Consider the following 20037-nt stretch of genomic DNA (forward strand, 5'->3'; position numbering starts at 1 on the left):
AATTGTCAACGCGGTAGCAATTCCCCAGTCGCGACTATGGTCAAATCAGTGCCCACGCCCGTGGCGCTGCCCGTCACACAGGGCGGCTCGTCATCGTACAGTTGCCCATCAAATGCAGAGACCCCGCTAACCTACCATAGACTCTCCTTTACACAAGGGTTCCTACTTGGACAGCTTTCGATTGCGATTTTGATGTTCTGCTTCATAAAGTTCTTCATCTTCGGAGAGCCACCGTCCGCCGACGACCGCGCATTGCATCTCAACTCGCTCCGCCGAGCTCGAACTTTGGCACACCAACAGTCGTATAAGCAATTGAGAACGCGCGCAAACTCGACGTCTCTCTCCTTACGGCATAAGCCATCGAGAAGTATAATACGAAAAGGCGAGGAGAGCAGGGGAGGCCCAAGCATACAGACTATCCTCGCGAAGACGTATTACAACGTAAAGGGACACCAACCAGAGAGCTTAGACTGGTTCAATGTGCTCATTGCGCAAACAATCGCACAGCTGCGAGCTGACGCACGACAAGACGATGCGATCCTTACTTCGCTCACCGACATCTTGAACACGGGCAGCAAGCCGGACTGGATTGGCGAGATCAGGGTGACGGAGATAGCATTGGGTGACGAGTTCCCCATCTTCAGCAACTGCAGAGTCATGCCAGCAGAAGACGGATTCTGGTACGGGCCAGGCAATACAGATGAGAAGGAGAGACTGCAAGCGCGCATGGACGTTGATCTGAGCGATGTTATTACCATCGGTGTAGAGACGACACTGAACCTGAACTGGCCCAAACCCATGTCCGCAGTCTTGCCAGTCGCGCTCGCTGTGAGCATTGTACGATTCTCAGGGACCCTCGCCGTGTCCTTCATACCCTCCTCCTCGCCTCCACCAACCACCGCGCCCATGCCATCGCCAACATCAAACACACACCGAGGTTCCTCGCCGAGTCGTCCAGCATCCTCATCAGGCGCCCCACCACACCGTCCCACCACTTTAGCCTTCACCTTCCTAGACGACTACCGCCTCGACCTCTCCGTGCGTTCTCTAGTCGGTTCGCGATCACGCCTCCAAGACGTACCCAAGATCGCCCAGCTCATCGAATCCCGCGTCCACGCCTGGTTCGACGAACGAGCCGTAGAGCCCCGCTTCCAGCAGATCGTGCTCCCCTCACTCTGGCCCCGCAAACACAACACACGAGGCGGAGCCACCGAAGACGCCGACGCAGCCGCCGGCGACAACGAAGAGGATGAGGACGACGAAATCGCCGTCATGGAAGGAAACGGCACAGCTCCCGGCTCAACATCCTTCATCCCCAGCCCCATCGCCGAAAACGCCACCCTAGAAGAGCGCATAGAAGCAGAAGGCCAGAAGATGCGAGAGGCGGAGATTAGAGCTGGGGTTAGAAAACCCAGTGCAACGGACTCGCGTAGCCAGAGTAGGAATACCCGGGAAGACGGCATGCGGTGGCGCGGCGAGCAGAGAGACCGGCCCAAGGGGTCTGGTAGACCCAAACTGCAGAGTCGGACTACGACGGGCATTGCGGGAGCCATACCGGGCGCTTTACCGAGGTGAAGCGTGAAATGGATGTATGTGTATGATGACATGACTGAATGTATATAATACCAGTAGCGGCGGCGGCGTTGTGGAGCGAAAGCATACGTCTTGCTTTCGGCGCATCAGGTTCAGATCTATTTGATTAGGTATGGACCTGATGTGGCTGAAGCAAGACGTATGCCCAGGTATAGGCACAGTATGGTGAGCTTCGCTAGATATGAAGCTCACGATACAGTGCCTATACCTGGTTCACAAGTAGCATCACAACACAATCGCACAGCTGCTCATAATGACAACACAAGTTGCATTTATTGAACTTCTCCTCTCACACTTCCCTCAGTGCCTATCGAGTGTCTGTATCCCAGTCACCCAGGCAATCATTTCCTTTGTGTAGAAGTGCCATTGTCTACCACTCATGAGCAGCACCCAACATGAACGTAGACATCCGATGCCCGTACGTATCCTAACACAACGCTAATCCGACGAGAGACAACACCTTAATCTCACCTCCCATCTTCAGGTACAGGAGGTAAAGAAATGGAAAACGCCATGGGTATCTGTCTTTCTCTAGCTATGACAGGGACGGTACAAGACAGGGAAAGAAAAACGCGGATAAAATTGAATTGAAGACAACCGCACATGGCATTTGGGAAATGATGTGTAGCATGCATGAGAAAACGGCTTGATTAAGTGCGCAGGCAGGTCTATTGCCAGCTGGCGGTCGGAGCAGGTGTGGGATGTTGCGGTGGTGGAGCTGCCTCATAAGAATTGGTAGAGACGTCAACGGGAGTCTGGTGTTTTGGTGCTTCCTCTGGGGCGCTGTACGGCGGCGTTGGGGCGGAGAAGAAGCCATCGAGTTTGGGGAGCGCTTCTGGGTTGCCTGTAGGAAGCTGTTGGTTTGCAACGGGGACGACAGGTTGGGAGATCCCGTTCATGTTGGAACTGGGCTCGGATGTGAGAGCTGAGGTTTCTGGGGCAGGCGCAATTTCGGGCTGTTTGGGCGCGCCTGTGTCGCCTAGTGTCGCAGCAGTAGCATCGTGGTCGACGCCATTTGCCATGGGTGCGTCTTGATTGGGAGCAGCAGAGCCATCAGTTGCGCCTTTCCGGTAACGCAGGGTGACCATGAGGCTGTGTGGTTCCTCCTCTTCATCTGACGAATCCTCCGCCGCATCGTCTTCATCATCGTCGAGCTCCATCTGATCTGGCTCTTCCTCGTCATCATCTCCACCGTCCCAAGATGTCGCATCCTCCTCATCTTCGGAATCTACTGTCCGGTTCAGTGAGCGGCCGTTGGCGGTACCCCTGTTGGCGGCGCGGGTTGATCGGCCAGGGCCTGACTGTGGTTCCTCAGACACATCAGACCGTATGTAATCGCCAGTTGCAGGCGATGGGTGATCGGTAGCTTGTCCACTGAGTAGTGTCTCACCGTATAAGCCTGTTGCTCGAGACCGGACCTGTCGGCCGCTGGCGGTGACAGTAGGACCAGAAGGCGCAGCGGGTGTGTCGCGGCCTGACTGCCGCCCTGACCGACGTACAGATGTATTGTCCGAGTCAAAATCGTCCTCTTCATCAAACGTATATCGTTGGCGCTTGCCACGGGTGCGGCCTTCGTATAGGGAGAAACCGAGTTCTGGGCGCGTGAAAGCGTCTTTGCGCTGACGGGTGTACTCTCGTCGCTTGCGTTTCTGCATGGTTATTAGCACAAGACAATGTATAGAAGAAACGAGGACATACGTTTTCTGAAGCCTCGAATCGTGGCACAGCGTTGAGCATGCGCTCGCCGAGTGCCTTGGCCTCTTTGTGTCCGTCTACTTCTTCCAGCTTCGTCGCAAGCGCTCTTAGCTCATCGATTGAGCCAGCGACACTGATCCACTGTACGTTCTTGAGTTTGGGATCGCTCTCGCGGTAGATGCGAAAGTGGGTGTCATTCTGCCCTTCGACCAGGTAGTACCGGCGTTTGTCACCATCGCGACCCCACGCTTGTACCGACAACGGGATGTTTGTATCTTGTTTGTCCTTGGTAGTGCGGGACTTGTATGCGGTATTGATCATGATCTTGACTTGCTCGTTTTGGTTGAGGCTCCAGAGGCAGAGAGAGTGGAGGAGGGTGATCTGGGCGACAGTTAGCATCTGGCGATATCAGGACAGACGGCGACTTACCCGTTCTTCCGCTGTCATTGTGTTGAAGTTGCGACCGCCACTGAGGGGGTTGCCAGTCCATTTGGTGGGCCATTGTGATTTTTGGGTTTGGATGGCCTCTTCGAGGGCGCGACCGTAGTGACCCTTCCTGTAGAACACACAACTTGTCAGCGCGTGCACTATGCCATCCGCTCTGTAAGGCCTACGCGACCGGAGAATATGTCTTTTTGAAGAGCAAAGGGGTCAGACTGACTCGACAGGTTTCTTGCGATTGAGGACGAGCCCGAGCAGGGCGCATAGTAAGCCTTCGACATCGGCGGACGGCGTCTCCTCCGCGACACCCTGTTCGATGTCTTGAGGCCCTACGTGAGGCGAACCGCGAGGAAAGGCTTCGTTGAAGCGCGACCGAAACATTACAATGAACTATAGCGCATGGCATTAGCGATGTCTGGGTGGAGGATTTATGCGCGATTGCGGTGCAATGCGGCGCGTCACGACGCGACGGACGCGTCCAACACGTACAGCAATGTCTGGATTATCCTCTGGTACGGCCTCATGCGGTGGAGAAGGCGCTCGTTTCCTTGGAGGCGGCGAGGGCGAGCGATGCTTGAAAAAGGTCAAGATTGTGCCATTCTTCTTCTTCTTTTTCTGAGGTACGGCCTTTGCAGCGCTTGCTTCTGAAACCTCGACCTCCATCTCGTCGTCGGTCGGGGGCGCAGAGGACAGCGAAGAATCGGAATCGGCCATGGTTGGTGGTGTTTGGGGGTTGATGTTGGTGGTGGTAGTTGCGGCTGCAGTTGCGGGACGAGGAGAGGAACTACGAACAGAGCACGGTTAGGCAGGCATGAGGTAATGCTACTTTCGCTAGCCCAAAGATCGACTGATTGGGTCCCTGTAATGCAGGAAAATGAGCACATTCATCAGGGCATCTTTGTTTGACAGACCAAGCATCACAAGGTAGCAATATCAGAGCAGCGATGGGATCAGGGCAACTTCTGTAGTCTGGGAGTTTGATTCGGCTATATACGTGATGTTCGCGAAGTGCTACAGCGATATCCCAATTCGCATATAGTGAGACCACGGCCAAGGGCAGCTATCAAGCGTGCCGTCTCTTCACCACAGCTTCCACCAGAACCTCCTGCTCACAAGTCTGATTGTATGGCTGCATCTCGCCCAACTCATAATGCTGTTGTTAAGAGAGTCAGCGGCTTATAAATACCCTACCATTGTTTCTTAATGTTCTGTTCCAGGCCCAGAAGGGGGTCGAGGGCACTTGTCTAAGACATGATTCGAGACGCGCAGTCACAATTCGAGGTGCAAGTGTACCGGCGAGACTGAGCTGTGTCAGGTTTTCGTTGCTTGAATGCGCTCCACTGCGCAATGTCGGTTTTCAGATTTAGGGCGGTTGTGCTGATGTGGCCGGTAGGTCCCTTTGAAAGCGCTGATCGGGCGGGGGAACGCTCGACAAGTGGTCATGTCAACGTCGCGACTAAAGCGCGAGACCTTCCACAGATGCCCTGGTGTTGCTCATAAGCATAGGTCAGCCTCTGCCCATTCGGTCCTCCTCTTGACTTGAATAGGCGTCGCAACAGATGTCAAATAGATGAAAGGAAGGCGACACCGGGTAATGTACCCCTAAGAACACTGGGAGTGTCTTCGAGTTCGCAAGCGTTACGTGTTGGCTGCAGGCGCGCCCATGTGCGTCGCGCTTTTCGTCGCAACTTCGGGCTAGTCCGCCCAGTCCTGAAGTTGCAGCGCATGTCTGTCAACTCCTTGTGGTAAACGTCCTCACGGCACCTTCCCTAGCAATGAAATCATTGCGCGATGATGTAGCGCGATCAGAAATGAATCAAATTCGTTCGTATGATTCGAGGCGGACAGGACATTTTGGAAATGAAGAAACCTAGTTTGAGCAAACAATGCGCCGAAAGAAGCCGACTGCGCAGAATACAAGCGAATGCGAGAGCGCAGTTGAAGTGGTGTTGCCTTGGCTGAGGAGAGACGCGAACTTGAGGTTGAAGTTCCAGCTGGCCGAAGAGACGGCGCTTGTCAAGTCACGTGCACGCGGTTTGTATGGCGGGGCGAGCTGGAAGGTAATCGTTTCGAGGCAGATTAGGACATGTTGTCTCGATTTCCTGTCAGTCTTTATTGATGTCGTGAGTAATGAATGCAATACGACAAAAGTTTCTTGACATGAACAGACGCTGCAAGCGTGATGAGCGGATGCTCGCAGTGCGATCGTGTGAGATGGCGAGCACATTGACTGCATATGCCAAGGTAGCTTACACTGTAGAAGGATTGCTTTCCAGCTATATCGCGTTGCTTTCAGAGGCCAGGTGATATATCGCGCTTGCCGAAAAGACCGCTTGACCTGATAAAGGAAGGAGATTGGGTTCGCGTCCTTAATGGCTGCATATTGAAGAGTCTGGACGGCGCACTAGACAGCCAACATGCGCTTCTGTAGGTCTATCGAATGCCCATTGCTGCGCGATAGGAGAGGATCCGAACAGGAGCCTACTGCTGATTCCGGTGATTTGCTCGGTGAAGTCGGGCAGAGGATGGAGAGTAGCTAAGAAAGACGCTTCCTTGGTACGGTGGCGAGGGTGAAACTCAGCATCCATGAGACGGAGCCTGATTGCGCAAACCATGACGGAGGCTGCCAGGAATAGAACGGTGCTCAATGTATGGCAAGACGGGTGAAACGGGGGGCATGCCTACAAAAGGCGATAGTGGAGGGGTTGGCTGTGGTGAGTAGATGGGGCGGCGGCGGAAGCATTAGGGCGGCAAACCCCGGAATAGCGACATGTCGTCCCGCTGTGTCAGGACTGGCTGGGCCGCGTCTTTGGGCGACGCTGATCGCCGTTGGAGGGCACCCAGACGGTCTGTGGTTTCTGGAATAATGGGTCAGGGTCGCGCCTGCTTAGCCTGCTGCTGTATATTGACACGCGTTGGCTCTCAACTTTTGCCGTAGGACGCCCGCCATTGCGAAATCTCCCTCCTGACTTGTATTATCTCGTGGCATCCATTCCTCTTCTTATCCATTCCTCTGTTCCTTACTTTGCACCACTTGGTCTCTGTCGCCGGGTGTTGATCGTCCCGCGCCTGCCTCCCTGGTGGTATCGATAGCTGTACCCTGCACACGGCCCATATCTTGTTACGCACGCCGCAGCCCCCTCGTCATTCTGCTGCTTGCACGCTTCCCTACGACACCCACGCACACCGCACCGCAATCATGAACATCAACAAGAAATTCGACCGCCTGAAGCAATGGACGAACGAGAAGATGGGCGCAGAGGCCCGTACTGGTCTCTCCGACGAGTTCAAGGCGCTCGAAGTGGAAATGAACCTGCGTCATGAGGGTATGCACGAATCCGCGCCCTGCAGCAGCTCCAGCCTTACATACTGACACTTTTCCAGGCATGGACAAGATGCACGGCGCAATGGCTGTCTACGTCAAGTCGCTTTCCAAGCGCGCAGAGGGCGCCGACAAGGAGAAGCAGCTACCAGGTGGCCATCTGGGTTCCTCCATGGTGACCCACGGCGAGGACTTTGAGCCCGACTCGGAGTTTGGCAATTGCCTGTCTTGTGCGTTTCCACGCCAATCGCACCTGTCTGCGTACTAACTATCAGCAGCACTGGGTCGAGCAAACGAACGTCTGGCGCGAGTACAGGAAACGTATGTCCAAGGGGCTACGTCATCATGGCTCGAGGGTCTTGAACGCTCCCTGATCCAGATGAAGGAGTACCAGGTACGGCAACATCAGATCAATTGTGGGCATGGAAGCTAATTCGTCTCAGTCTACCCGCAAGAAGCTCGAGACACGCCGTCTGGCCTATGACACCTCCCTCGCCAAGATGCAGAAGACGAAGAAGGAAGACTTCCGCATGGAGGAGGAACTACGTGCCCAAAAGGCCAAATACGAGGAGACCAGCGAAGAGGTCTTCCGGAGGATGCAGGACATCAAGGAGTCCGAAGTCGACATGGTCCAGGACCTTACTGCTTTCCTCGAGGCAGAACTGAGCTACTACGACCGCTGTCGTGAGATTCTGCTCAACGTCAAGCGGGAATGGCCGGCTAGGTGAGGACATTCCGATCAGCATAAGACCTAGCACATTTCTGACACATGACACAGGGACACCAGGGCTATGCCTAGCCGCCCCGCGCGCTCCCGATCCAATACCGCACACGGCTACGCAGAGCGCTTCAACCCAGTCGAAGAAGAACCTGAACCTGAGCCCGCTCGCATGACCATTCCTAAGCTTTCGTCCCAGCGAAGCCGCTCCCCTGGCCCCGAGCAGTCGCCCGGTGGCTACTCCCTACGCCCCTCTCTTAGCCGCACTTCGACATACGAGAACAATAACGGCTACCGAGACGACTCCCCTGCCCGCCGACTGTCCCGCGTCCCCACTGATTCCTCCGTCATATCCTCCGGCCGAACAAATCTCCGTCCAGTCCGACAAGCTAGCGCCAGCCAACAGAACACGTTTGCTGACGACTACGAAGACGATTATGCGCCAGCCAACGGAAACGGATATAGACGTGACCGTGATCGATCGCCACCTAGCCCCGATACCTCGTCATCTGTTGGCAGTGGGCGCGGCGGCGTAATGTCGCGAGCAGCGAGTTGGTCCCAGGCGGGTGAGCAGGCGACCAACGGCGGCAAGAAGGCACCTCCGCCACCACCTCCATCGAGGGCGAAGAAGCCACCGCCACCTCCGCCGCCAATGAAGCGAAGTGCGTTGAGTGAATCTCAAGTAGCACGCTACTAGCCCTTGCCATCTTCCTCTTGTCTTTCTCTTTGGCTAACAAGTTTGTCGTAAAGCTCATGTCTTCCACTGTCAGGAACACCAGCTGGTGATGCCAACATTTGACGTATCGACATGCTGTTCACGACTCGCTTGGCGGAAAATCAGGTCTGCATTCTCGACTGCAGTGCGGTTCGGCGTATATGGCGTTACATTGGAGGGAACATCAAGCACCAGTGTCGTGGCGTTTTGGAGCTGGGTGGAACTTATCACAGCGTCTACGTGTCGAGCTTCAGACGCAAGTTCAATTGTAGCAACGATGCTAGGGCTCAACCTCAATACATCTCTTAAGCAATCAAAGAAGCGAAGTGAATGTGCATGTGTACAGTCGATGAAGACTCAGGATGAGTGAGATTTTGATACGACCAGAAACATTCGTGAAGTTGAGATGAACTCGTGTCTATTTCAATCAACAGACTAGCCAGATATATACTACTCGCGTTATTCGAACACGAGCATTCTCCGTAAACACCACACTGCACCAACCCATTAATGCTCGTACTTCTGCTGTTGAGGTGGGAAATTCCAGTTCTCCTAGACGCACATTAGCACAATTCCCTCACATTTGGCCAACCATCACAAAGACCTAAAGATGACTTACCCACTGCTGCAACCCCCCATTCGGGCTCGTAGTCCCAAACTCAGCATGATGCCCCGTATCCACCGGCACAAAAATAGCACCCGTATCCTGACCCGCACCAGCGCTCATACCACCCCAGACATCGTAATCCTCCGCCGACCCAGCACCAGCCCCACCACCGCCACCGCCGCCTCCACCATTCAAGCTCCCGAGTATACTATCGAAATCCACATTCAAGCCATCCAGCGTACCAGACGTAGGCGTCCTCTGCAAATGGCCATGCATATTATTCGGCGTCTGCTGCGCGCCAAACGCGGGACTCGTTACGGAGCCGCCGAAGGAAGGGAGGGGCTGGAGCGTGGGATGTTGCTGGGGAGCGATTTGTTGGCGCTTTTTGTTGAAGCCTTTCATTACGTAGAAGGCTTCTAGGTTTTCTTTGACGGTGAAGAGGAGGTCGGAGCAGCGTTCTCGGACGCCGACGCCGTAGCAGTGTCCGAAGATGTGGTCGATGATTGTGGCCATGCGCTCTTTTCGCGGGAGGTCGGGCGTGCGGTAGAGTTCGGTGAGGAGGAGGAGGACGGCGTGGTATTGTTGGTAGGTCGTTGAGTACCAGGCCCATGCCGAGAGCGAGGGCAGTGTGTCTAGCGTTGCGCCGATTTCGAGCGTGGTCAGGGCGGCTGTGAGGAGGACGTCGCGGAGGCGGTTTTCGGATTCTGAGCGCGGTTGCAGAGAGGTTTGTGGGAGGTGCCGGTAGAGTAGCATCGAGTCGCAACGAGACATCAGTAGTGTTGCTACAAGGCCTGCGTATCGTTGAATGGGGACGTTGGCGTCTAGGTACTGCAGGTATTTGCTTTGGATTTGACGTTTCTTGGCTTCTACGCGGGCGCGTAGATCGTGAAGGGTGATGTGCTTGCGGTCCATCTCAATTCTGCCGCGAAAGATGAGACGGTGGATCTCGTTGCATTCGTAGCGTATCAGCGATAAAGTGACGTCTGACCAGCCGGTGGTGGAGGCGGGGTGTTGTTGCCATTTTGCACTGCCAAACTCAAAGACGTCGTCATCTACATTTAACGGGAGCGCAATGTCGAAATCGTCTGATCGAATGGATGGATGGGGCCCTTGCGCTTCGGCTGTCTTGAAGTCTAAGAAGCAGATTTGGTACCACAAGAGCGATCGAACGTGTCGCTGTAGAGGTGTTAGGCTGTTGGCTGAGCTGTGGCTCATGCGATGTATGCCTATACATTGTGCTAGGCGAACCAGAGCACCAACTACGACAGACGTCGCTCGAGATATCTGCGCTCGACAGAGGGGTATCTGTATATGTTAGTATGCTCGAATTTTAACAAGAATGTCGATTCAAGTACCAAATAGATCGTCAAAGCTTGCAAAGTCCGTATATTGGACGTCTTCGCCCAGTTAGCACGAAGCAATGCCCGCTCCGTAGCTTTTTGTAAGCGCAAGAACAGGTCCTCTTTTGTGATGCCAAACTGCGACTTGGCTTGCAGAGGCGATACAGACGCCGCAGCAGCCATGCACACGGCCAATATCAAGGCAGTACATGAATTTTGGTTGGGATTCCCAATCTCAAGATTCATCCAGAAGCGGTCAAACATGCGCTTGAACGACGGAAGATGCAACACGTGCGCAAGAGGGCTGACAGCTTCTGTGTATCGCTGTAGTAGTCCCTCTGCTTCCATCTTAGTCGGTAGCTGCGGTACTTCCACATCGTTGTTTTGATGTAGAGGCAGCGAGCCACCTAGCAGCAGGTTTAGCGATGGTGCAAGGGACGGCATCTGTTCTGCGGACAGCAGAGCAGACGACTGTGTCGCTCTCTGGCCCGTGACTGATGACGACGGGGTGAAGCTCTCAGACAGAAGCTTGCCGAGCTACACAACAATTCAGTCTGCGGTCATGGGAAGGCAACGTGAACGCGGGACAAAAGATGAGGACAGGGCAAAAAGTACCTCTTCGGCGTATTGGGGGCGGAAAAATCCGGTGACATTCTCACAAATGATCATCCTCCCGATTCGAATCGTGAGATCCGTCGCAATCTGATCTTCATCGTCATTCTCGTCCTCGTACACATCGTCCTGCGTCTCTTCAGGCTCTGCGGGCAGTCTCTCCCAGGCATCCGTTTCGGGCTCGACATCCTGCTGGTAGGCTTCCCATTCATAGTCTCGCGGAGGCGTGCCAGGCGTGGTGGTGTCGACCGAGTTCGCATTCTCGTACCCATCATGCACACTGGCACTACTCTGCGTGCGCACGGGGAGGTTCTTGGTCCAGTCCGGGATGGTGACACCAGCGCCGCTCTTACTCTGCGCGCGCTCTCTCTGCTCCCTCTCTTTCTTGCGCGCAGCGCTCTCAGGGACGGTGATGAAGACGCACTCGCGCCCGAAGGCTGTGCAGTTCTGGCAAGGGTGCGTCTTGGAGCATCGCGACTTCCGGGTGCGGCATTCAACGCAGCTGTTGATGGGGCGTGGATTTCTCCGGCGGACCACTCGAGACTGCAAGACCTGTCCTTGTTCTGGCATGTCTCGCAATCCTCATTTTCGCGCCATGTGTGGGTGAGGTTGGAAGGTGGCTGAGGTGGTGGAGTGAGCGATCGGATGTCGGCCCGTAAGGGAACCCCGATGACTTTAACACCTGTTGGTGATGATGCACGTGTTCAGCCTTGTCGCATCGTCTTGGCTCTGAGCAGGTTAGCAGACTTTTCGCCGCCTTCGGAGTCATGCAGGTACCGCCCAACAATTGATTGCTGACTGCGACCTATAGGCCGCGCTGCTGTTCAGGGCCGGCTTGAAACGAATGATGTGGGCCTTGGTGGGATGCATCTCGACCCTTAGCGCGGGGCATGCACTGTGCTGCAGTCACTCCATTCAAGGGAAAAACCGAACACCCAAGAGCCTACATCAAGATAAAAGCTTGCGAAGTTGGTGGCCTAACGGCGGCGTAGGCTCCTGGGTGTTCAGTTTTTTCCTTGTATGAGGTGCACTCATTGCGGGCTGTGCTGACGAACTCTATTGAGATGATTGTGGTATTCATGAGGCAACTCTATCAACCCGTGTAATATGAACCTGCATTTGATGCCACTCGACGCCCAACTCCCGAATCATTGCTTCGCTCTCGCAAGACGATATCGACTATCTACCTACTTCTCTCTTCAGGCGAGCCGCAGCTGATGTAGCGGGAGGCTCGGGCCACGAGTCGACGGCATCTTCTACTTCCTCCAAGAAGGAAGTGCTATTGTGCACAGTGGTGCCGCCGAGCACGACTCGAATACCTGGCGAACTAGCATTGACTTGCGCAACCATCTTAGCTTCCTCGTATGTTGCGCCGCCGACCATGAAGACAATGATGTCCTGCGGCTTGTCCTTTGTCGATCCGCCACCCTCGACGAAAGGGTACAGCTGCTGGCTTAAGCGACCCTTGATCATGTCCTGCAACGTAGCTTCTAAGCGAGGCGAGTGCTGTGTGTAGACGTTCTCAACACCCTTCAAGCCCTTGAGTCGATCTCGGGCACCTCCGAAGAAAGACCCAGGTTGGAAAAGGTCCGGCACTCCACCTGCCGCCGTAGTCGCTTGCAGCGAGTCATGGTAGGTCAACAGCTTTGTGATGAGGTTGATGCGATGCCGTGACAGTCCACCCGCAACAGCGAGCAAGTCGAGCAGCATAGCTGTGGAGTTTGACGACGTCTTTGAGTAGCGCAACGCGTAGATGGCAACCAGCCGGAGCTTGTTGTTCGCCGGGACCTTTGGATCTTGGATGATCCTTTGCAGCGATTTGACGTCGTTGGAATGGTTGTCTGTACATGCCAGGCTCTGTTCGAGCTCACTTATGTCCAGTAGACTCTCCTCGCCAACTCGTCTGCTCAATTCGCCGACAAGTGTGACGTGCTTAGTGACGTTGCCGGAAAGCTTGCGGAACTCGGGAAAGTCCTCGATGAAGCGCTTCATATCGGCAATAGAGTCGAGCTTTTGCGATCCCTGCTGCTTTGACGCGAACTGCTCGACGTACTCTTTTGCGTTTTGCCCTAAATCACCGAAGTTAAGATACATGTTCTTCTTGAAGAACGGGTCCTGCTCCTGCGATAACACAATCTCCTTGAGCTCGGGACGTATCTCCGGCACGTCGCGTAGGTCCACCCGTCCGTTGTGTATTCCGAGCAGCTCGTGAACCATGGCCTGATACGTCCATTGCGTCAACAGCGGTGTCACCGGATCGTCTCTTCGGTCGACAATTAAAAGTATAGGCGGGGTATCTGTCTTGCGGAAGTCGAACAGTTGCTCTTCCTGTGTCATGTGATAGCGAACCTCGGTCGCCAGCTTCTTGACGAGCAGGCTGTTCTTCTGGTATCGTATCAAGGGCTTCTTCTTCAGCGACAGAAGTAAGGCCATGACTGCCTCGGTCGACCTTTGTAGCGCATCCTGGTTCCACGCATCCGGGCTCGTGCTCCATATCCGATGGTCGGGAAATCCGAGGTTGAGCGACATGAGGTCGGGATTTATGACGAGGAAGTCGGCGAAGTATTCTTGGATAGCGCGTACGACTTCGTGGTCGTCTGCTTCGGCGAGGCGCTCCAACGAGGACTTTTTGATTATATTACTGAAGTCTGTCTGCATCAGCACGCGTACGTAGCGCCGTGTTCTTCCAGGCGCGTACAGATGTTGTATTCCCCGTACTTGGGCTCTCGCAGCTCTTCGATGAGGTTCTGGATAGACTCGGGCGACGGTCGTACAAAGCATAGGCAGCGAAGATGGCGCATCTTCTCCCGCTTTGGGTTGTCGAGGCGGCTGCCGACCTGTTAGCCGTGCATTGCATCATGGATCACGAGGGTGCGGTACTCAGTGAGGTAGACTTCATGGTTGAGGAGGGCGGATTGTGTCGTCGCAGTGGATACGATGGGGACCTAAGCAGTATGAGTAACGTGTGTACAGGCACCTGGGAGAGCAGACAAACCCACAGTCTCGTTGTCGAGGAGGAGGATCTTCATCTTGGCCGCGGAGGTGCCTGTCGCAGCGCTGTCCCCGACCAACACCATCTTGGTGATGTAGCCGGAGACGGCCTGTATGATGTCCATGGTCGCGAAGGAATTAGCCGCAATCTACTGCGCGCGTGAAGTCGTGAATTAAGGGAGTCGTTGTCTCGCTCGCTCTTCCATGTCGACGCGGTTGTTCGTTGGTCAAGGCAAGCTAGGAACGTGGCTCAAGCGCGCGAGCTCAGGAACATGACAGCGCCAAGGCGAATACATCCACGACGTTTCGGAGCTTACACATCGACTTTTCAGTTACATTGCATCAACTATCCTTCGATGATCTGCCACTGCATCCTACTATTCCTCGATGTTGTTGGTCGTGTGATCACCCACAGTGGGCAGACATGTGGAGTTCCGCTGCGGGGCAGATGCGGGCAGTACCTAGGTACCTGGGCATCGTTCACTCCTATCTCATCGATGACTAGCACGCACATGTAGTCACAGTACCGGGACATGCGCAACACGAAATTCATAAGAGGCTTTGCTACCACATAATGGTTGCTTCATCGCTACAGCACTCTCGCCACGATAGTGACGGAAATCCGACACGCCTCTCTCTTACATTGTAGGGTGGTCTAGCATACGACTACTTCATGATACGTCCCTCAGCAGCTTCTTCAGCGTGCTGCCTGATGCGACCCATCGCCTTTGCCTCACCATCGATGATCTCCGGCAGCAGATCGAACACGCTCTTCTGCTTGGGAGTCCAACCGAACAGCTTGTTGGCTCGAATAGCTTTGCAGCGAGAGTTGGTGCCTAACATGTCAAAAAACGGCATATCCGAGAACACAGGATGACTCACCCCAAAGGTAGCTGCCCATTGGCCTCATCTCGTCTGCCTCCTCTTTGCTCACGTTGTCAACCCCCTCATGGTTGATGAGCTTGTTCTTGAAAGCGATCTCCCCAATCTTGGTGCCGATGTCACCCCAGCAGAACTCTCCGCTCTCTGCGAAATAGTATCCTTCTTTGTTCCAGGTCGCTTTGCCACCATCGGGCGACAAAGCGGCTGTCACAAGGGCTAGGAACACCTCGCTGAGATCTTGAACATGAACTTGAGTCCACATGTTCTTGCCGTCACCAACGACAAAACCCTTCATGCGCTTCAGTGCGGCCTTGCTCATGTCATATACCTGCACACTCTTCTGATTGTCGGGGCCACGTCCAGGGCCGTAGATACATGGTGGACAGACGATGGCAGACTGGATGTTTCCTGCTGAAACATCGTTCGATCCAAGGATGATCTTGTCGACATTTCGATGGAGCGCTGAATCAGGCAGCGAAGTGACCTCACCGATCTTGTCCCAGTCGTCATAGACCTTCTCCCGCCTCATACCATAGGTGTTGGTCTCAAAGTCCTCGAAAGACAAGACACCAGTTCCAGAGGTATGGATGAGATAGGTCTTCTTTCCGCTGCGTGTGAGTCCAGTAACCAAAGCATTGGCGGAAGCCACGTGGTCGCAGTCGGCGCAATGGAGGACGATGTCTGCATTGGACGCTTCTGTAGTGAGTAGCTCTGTGTCATCAAGGGTGCCGTACACAAGACGGGTCTTTGGGTACTGCACTGCGACCTTAGCTCCCTTGTCGCTGTTTCGAACAAGTGCCGTGATCTCTAGATCTGGATAGGTGTTTGCAACTGCGTAGAGGGCATCGCCTCCGATGTAGCCAGTAGCGCCGGTGCTGCATCTAGTCAGTTTTCAAGTGCCTAGAAATGAATGCAATTGCATGTCGTCCATGTTTCATCGATGGGTAGGAACACGCATCTGAACCTACATGAAGAGCTTCGGCATGATTGGAGTTTCGATGAGATTGTGTTGAGAGGAAGTTTGTAGATGGCAAGAACACAGTCGGTACTGGTGCAGATATATGCAAAAGTTGCCAGGCTGCTGTCGCTTTGAAATCGCGTTTGCCTACAGCTCCACCTGGGCACAACTAGCAGGAACGTACGTCACAGATATGTACCGGTAGCGCGAACGTCCAATCGGTGACCACAAGGCAGGCTGCATCGCTTACCTACCTAGGTAATTTCTATGAGCCTGCGCATCTCACTGCATTTACAAAATTACACACCCTCTTTCATGCTTCCTAATCATATTGATTGCGACGGTGGACATGGACAGTCCTGTGGTCCCGTCTTGATCCACATGTCTGGTGAGACGCCCCGCAGTGGTGCACCTTCCCCTACTCCGGAGTAGAGCTTATCCGCTACAAGCACTTGGAGCTTTATGTTCGATGAGATGGTGCAGACAGACTGGACATACCAGATGTGCACGACAGGGCGTGAGCTTGGTTAATGCATGTAGCTCCGAGGAGCTCATACCACAGCTCCTCACAATTGAGCCTCGGTAAAGTAGAGTCAACTTACGTCATCCACCTAACACTACGAACATCTATACTACTCCTTGTCCGCCGTCTGAGCATTATATTCGCGAAACGAGTAAACATCTAATCCCGTCAATTCCTCTCCAAAATGCCGCTCTGCACACTCCATCTCGTCGCCCTCCACAGCACCACACCCAACCCCATCTTAACCTTCCTGTCCACCTTAAAGTCCGCCAACATCTCACCACTCGTCATCTCACGCGTAATACGCTGGATAATCCTCCCATCAAAGCTCTCAACCGAACACCTCCTCGCCCGAAACATCCACTGGGATCTCCTCCTCATCCTGCCCAGCACCGACGCGCTCCCATCCTCGCTCTCAAAGCTCGTCCAACACCACTGGAGCGTCACAGCCGGAGTCCCCTCCCGCCTAATCCAAGACTTTGCGTCGAAGAACCAGAAGCTACTGCATCCAGACCCCAGCTCCGTACCCAAAGTCCAAGAGCAGAAGAGCAACAAAACCACTGAATCGAGCCAAAGCCTTGAACTAAGCGATGAGCTGAATGAATGGATCAAGACACTCGTTAACAGCGGCGCTAAAGAGGGAAAAGGCGCAGTATCCATGTTCAACCTCCTCGCCTTCAACCCAGGGATGAAGGAAGAATACCTTAAATACGGTGCCGCATTCGCCAAATCAATCGGCTCTAAGCACGGCGGGAACGCAAAGATCGTGGGGAACGCAACACATGTCAACGGCTCGGCGATCACCAAGGCATCAGACAGTAGTGTGGGTGCGAATGGCGAGGTGGGCGGCGGGAACGATGATTGGGACGAGATCGCGCTGGCGCATTATCCCAGTATCTTGCATTTTAGGGATATGTTGGCGAGCGAGGATTATCAGGAGGTTAACCACAGGCATCGCGTGCCTAGTTTGAGAGATACGTGTATTCTTATGACGAGTGAGATTGCGGTTGAAGAGTTGCTGGGGCAGGGTAAAGGTGGAGCGAAGCTTTAGAATGGACTTGATGGCGTTGCGCAAGCAATGCTATCTGTAGCAGACTCACTCAAATGTGAGGCTAGAGTCAGAACACGAATTCTGGTTTGTGTCGATACTATCTGGTCTTGCGACTGCTAAGCTCCGCACAAGGCCGTACTGCTATACAGCTTCTCGAAGCTCGCACAAGCTTGTCATGTACCTTACTTAGGTTGCTTAACGTGGAGCTCGTGCCGTACTCAGTGTAGCGCCCAAATACTCGCAACCATAACGCCTGATATCTTCGCATCAGCCCCAGAGGATTCCCAGATAAACGACCCGGCTTGTCGTAAAAGTCGAACAGAGATCGCTGAAAAGAACGCCGCAGCGATCATGCCAGATACTCCAGAGCCTTCTCAGGTATCCACATCAACAAACAACTCCCGAAAAGCCAACCGTCCAATCCCCTCTCCCGGATGTCCCACCTTCTCCTTCCCACCCCTCCCCCTGCGTTTACCCCAACCCCCTCTCGCACTACCAACATCCGGCAACACCCAATTCCTCTTGTCCTGCTCCGCGACCCACTTCTCGCATAACGTCTCCGCCAGCTCGACCTTGCGCTTCCAGATGCCTTCATCTTCGCCTTTTACTTTGAGTAGAGCAGGCACTGCGCTCCTGTCCATGGGCGAGGAATCCATGACTTCGGATGTGAAACGTCGGCGCTGGAGTAGGCATTCTTCAGCACGGTTGTGTCGCTTACAACGTGAACATGCTGGGTAGGTTCGTGAACAGGGGAGGCCGGCGAGGGTGCATTGCAAACAAGAGGTTATCCAGACTGGTCGCGGCTCGTTCGGATCGGGCGTCGGAAGAGCACGTTGAGGGTCGAGATTCCAAACAGCTGTGAGGTCGTCTGTATCCGTTTGTGAGGGTGCTTCGCGAGGGTCTAGCCTGGCTGATGGCTTGCTAGGTCGAAGAGCAAATGCAGGTGGTACAAGCCGCTCCAGTGTGCGCTCTTTGCCCTGTGCCGGCGCCCAGTCCCGGCTATCGATACTGGTCATGTCGGAATCATCGTCTCGTCTCTCGAACTTTGGGGTCGGGCTACCGAACAGATTCTTGCGGAGTGGTTTGTCGAAGATGCTCTGCCCGGAGAAGGACGTGTCGGTTGGCGATATATCATCTTGCGGTACAGAGCGGTAGTCCGATCGCCGAGGTGGTGTAGTTGGTTCATATTCTGCCTCTTGATGGGTAGCAGTGGTGCACTCGCTTTCATCGGTCTCGGCGCCCTTAATGTTCAACTTGTCAAGCCATCCCTCGATGCGATCGGGGTGTTCGACCTCCTTCTCCAGCATCTTCAACGGAACAGGCATGTCGAAGAAGCCCACGCTGGTTGAAGTAGATCTTGAAGAGTTGATGATGGTCAGAGTCAAAGAGTAGTGAAGGTGACGAGGTCGAGAGGATACGGTGATAACGTTTCACGGTGAAGTTAACCACGCTAGTCCGGACGCGTCGAGGAAGTGATCCATGGATACCGCATGCTCGTGGAGTGCGGGGTAAAGAAAGTCGAGATGTAATTAGACACCGTATGGCAAGAGGTAGCTTGTAAGTTCATGTCTCGGTTGCGTATTTCGACGGTCACTGTTCAGTTAGCGCAAATCAACCGCTTGTAGCAAATAACCTTCCAGCCTGGAATTTGACTAAGATCTCTCCAGAACAGGTATTGATATGTCCTTCGATATACTCAGAACCCATGTGGAGGCTCTCATCGTCGGCTTTAGCTGGTTCGCCTGCGTTTCGAACATCCAGAAGGATGGCATGGTAGATCAAGGGTCGTAACTTCCCTGGTACCCAGGGAAGTGTACCGAACGTTTGCGGGTCGATAAACCTGCAGGTCAAAACGCCAAAAGAGTACGCGCATGCATCGAAATCTCTATGAGTAGGGTCACTTGTAGTACACAGAAAGACCTACTCTTCGTCGCTGTCAAGTGTCGCCCGTAGATGCCCAGGTGACGTGCTGCTCCTTCTTCTGAACAATGCTTGAGCTGCTGCAGCCCCAAAAAGAGCGCATCATTCCTGAGTATTAAGCATCTCAAGGCCAGCAGTCTCTGTTGTGCTGCGCAGCTGCTTCCTCAAGGAGTCGATAGCTGCATTCCGTCCGAATCTGTAGCGGCTGCAACTTCGAATGCGCTTTCGACATGCTTATGCAGCATAGGATGGGAAGGTGTATCTGTCGTGCACTAGAAGGGAGGCAGCTCTGAGGAACTTCTGGCGAACGTTCGCGTCATCGCGACGCGTCTCGGAAATACGAGTCATGCTAGCGTGACGCGCACGACATCCCCGGCGTCAGCCGAACCACCTCAGTTTCTAACATCAACCTTTCAAAGTCTACGCACATCAAGTTGTATCGGTACATCAGGCCAAGTGACCCCAAAATCTAGCGCATCATTCTGATTCAATTGCGTTATGCGAACGTTCAGTGTAATGTCATACTCCAAAATGCTTTCCAAGGTTTCGTCTCACATCATCACCTGTCCTGCTTTCAAGCACGCCGTATCAGAGAAATGGCTTTCTCTTTCTCCAGATCAGCTCTCAAACAGACCGTTCTTTGTTCTTTAATGAGACACATTATATCGC

General features: G+C 54.0%; 7 protein-coding genes across 7 annotated transcripts; 3 read left to right on the forward strand and 4 right to left on the reverse strand.

Annotated features, from left to right (window-relative positions):
- Positions 1 to 36: 36 nt before the first annotated feature.
- MMM1 (ERMES complex subunit mmm1) lies at positions 37 to 1575 on the forward strand (the record flags this gene model as incomplete). The annotated part of the gene is made up of 2 exons (XM_051451840.1): positions 37 to 95; positions 141 to 1575. The coding sequence occupies 2 exons, from the start codon at positions 37 to 39 to the stop codon at positions 1573 to 1575; spliced, it is 1494 nt and encodes a 497-aa protein (XP_051296971.1).
- Positions 1576 to 2261: 686 nt separating this feature from the next.
- On the reverse strand, positions 2262 to 4443 carry J4E86_011349 (uncharacterized protein; the record flags this gene model as incomplete). The annotated part of the gene is made up of 5 exons (XM_051451841.1): positions 2262 to 3242; positions 3292 to 3669; positions 3718 to 3844; positions 3950 to 4119; positions 4219 to 4443. 5 exons carry the CDS (start codon positions 4441 to 4443, stop codon positions 2262 to 2264), a joined length of 1881 nt encoding a protein of 626 aa, XP_051296972.1.
- A 2485-nt stretch (positions 4444 to 6928) lies between these two features.
- J4E86_011350 (uncharacterized protein) lies at positions 6929 to 8466 on the forward strand (the record flags this gene model as incomplete). The annotated part of the gene is made up of 5 exons (XM_051451842.1): positions 6929 to 7055; positions 7114 to 7281; positions 7330 to 7445; positions 7495 to 7775; positions 7830 to 8466. 5 exons carry the CDS (start codon positions 6929 to 6931, stop codon positions 8464 to 8466), a joined length of 1329 nt encoding a protein of 442 aa, XP_051296973.1.
- Positions 8467 to 12222: 3756 nt separating this feature from the next.
- Positions 12223 to 14159, reverse strand: J4E86_011351 (uncharacterized protein; the record flags this gene model as incomplete). Its single annotated transcript, XM_051451843.1, has 3 exons — positions 12223 to 13691; positions 13742 to 13880; positions 14043 to 14159. 3 exons carry the CDS (start codon positions 14157 to 14159, stop codon positions 12223 to 12225), a joined length of 1725 nt encoding a protein of 574 aa, XP_051296974.1.
- A 541-nt stretch (positions 14160 to 14700) lies between these two features.
- J4E86_011352 (uncharacterized protein) lies at positions 14701 to 15901 on the reverse strand (the record flags this gene model as incomplete). Its single annotated transcript, XM_051451844.1, has 3 exons — positions 14701 to 14870; positions 14917 to 15791; positions 15885 to 15901. The coding sequence occupies 3 exons, from the start codon at positions 15899 to 15901 to the stop codon at positions 14701 to 14703; spliced, it is 1062 nt and encodes a 353-aa protein (XP_051296975.1).
- A 680-nt stretch (positions 15902 to 16581) lies between these two features.
- Positions 16582 to 17448, forward strand: J4E86_011353 (uncharacterized protein; the record flags this gene model as incomplete). Its single annotated transcript, XM_051451845.1, has 1 exon — positions 16582 to 17448. The coding sequence occupies one exon, from the start codon at positions 16582 to 16584 to the stop codon at positions 17446 to 17448; it is 867 nt and encodes a 288-aa protein (XP_051296976.1).
- A 374-nt stretch (positions 17449 to 17822) lies between these two features.
- J4E86_011354 (uncharacterized protein) lies at positions 17823 to 18773 on the reverse strand (the record flags this gene model as incomplete). Its single annotated transcript, XM_051451846.1, has 1 exon — positions 17823 to 18773. The coding sequence occupies one exon, from the start codon at positions 18771 to 18773 to the stop codon at positions 17823 to 17825; it is 951 nt and encodes a 316-aa protein (XP_051296977.1).
- Between the last annotated feature and the right edge of the window lie 1264 nt (positions 18774 to 20037).

The sequence above is a fragment of the Alternaria arbusti genome (genome assembly GCF_024043155.1).
Source record: "Alternaria arbusti strain BMP 1465 chromosome Unknown scaffold_33, whole genome shotgun sequence".
NCBI classification, from domain to species: Eukaryota; Fungi; Ascomycota; class Dothideomycetes; order Pleosporales; family Pleosporaceae; genus Alternaria; species Alternaria arbusti.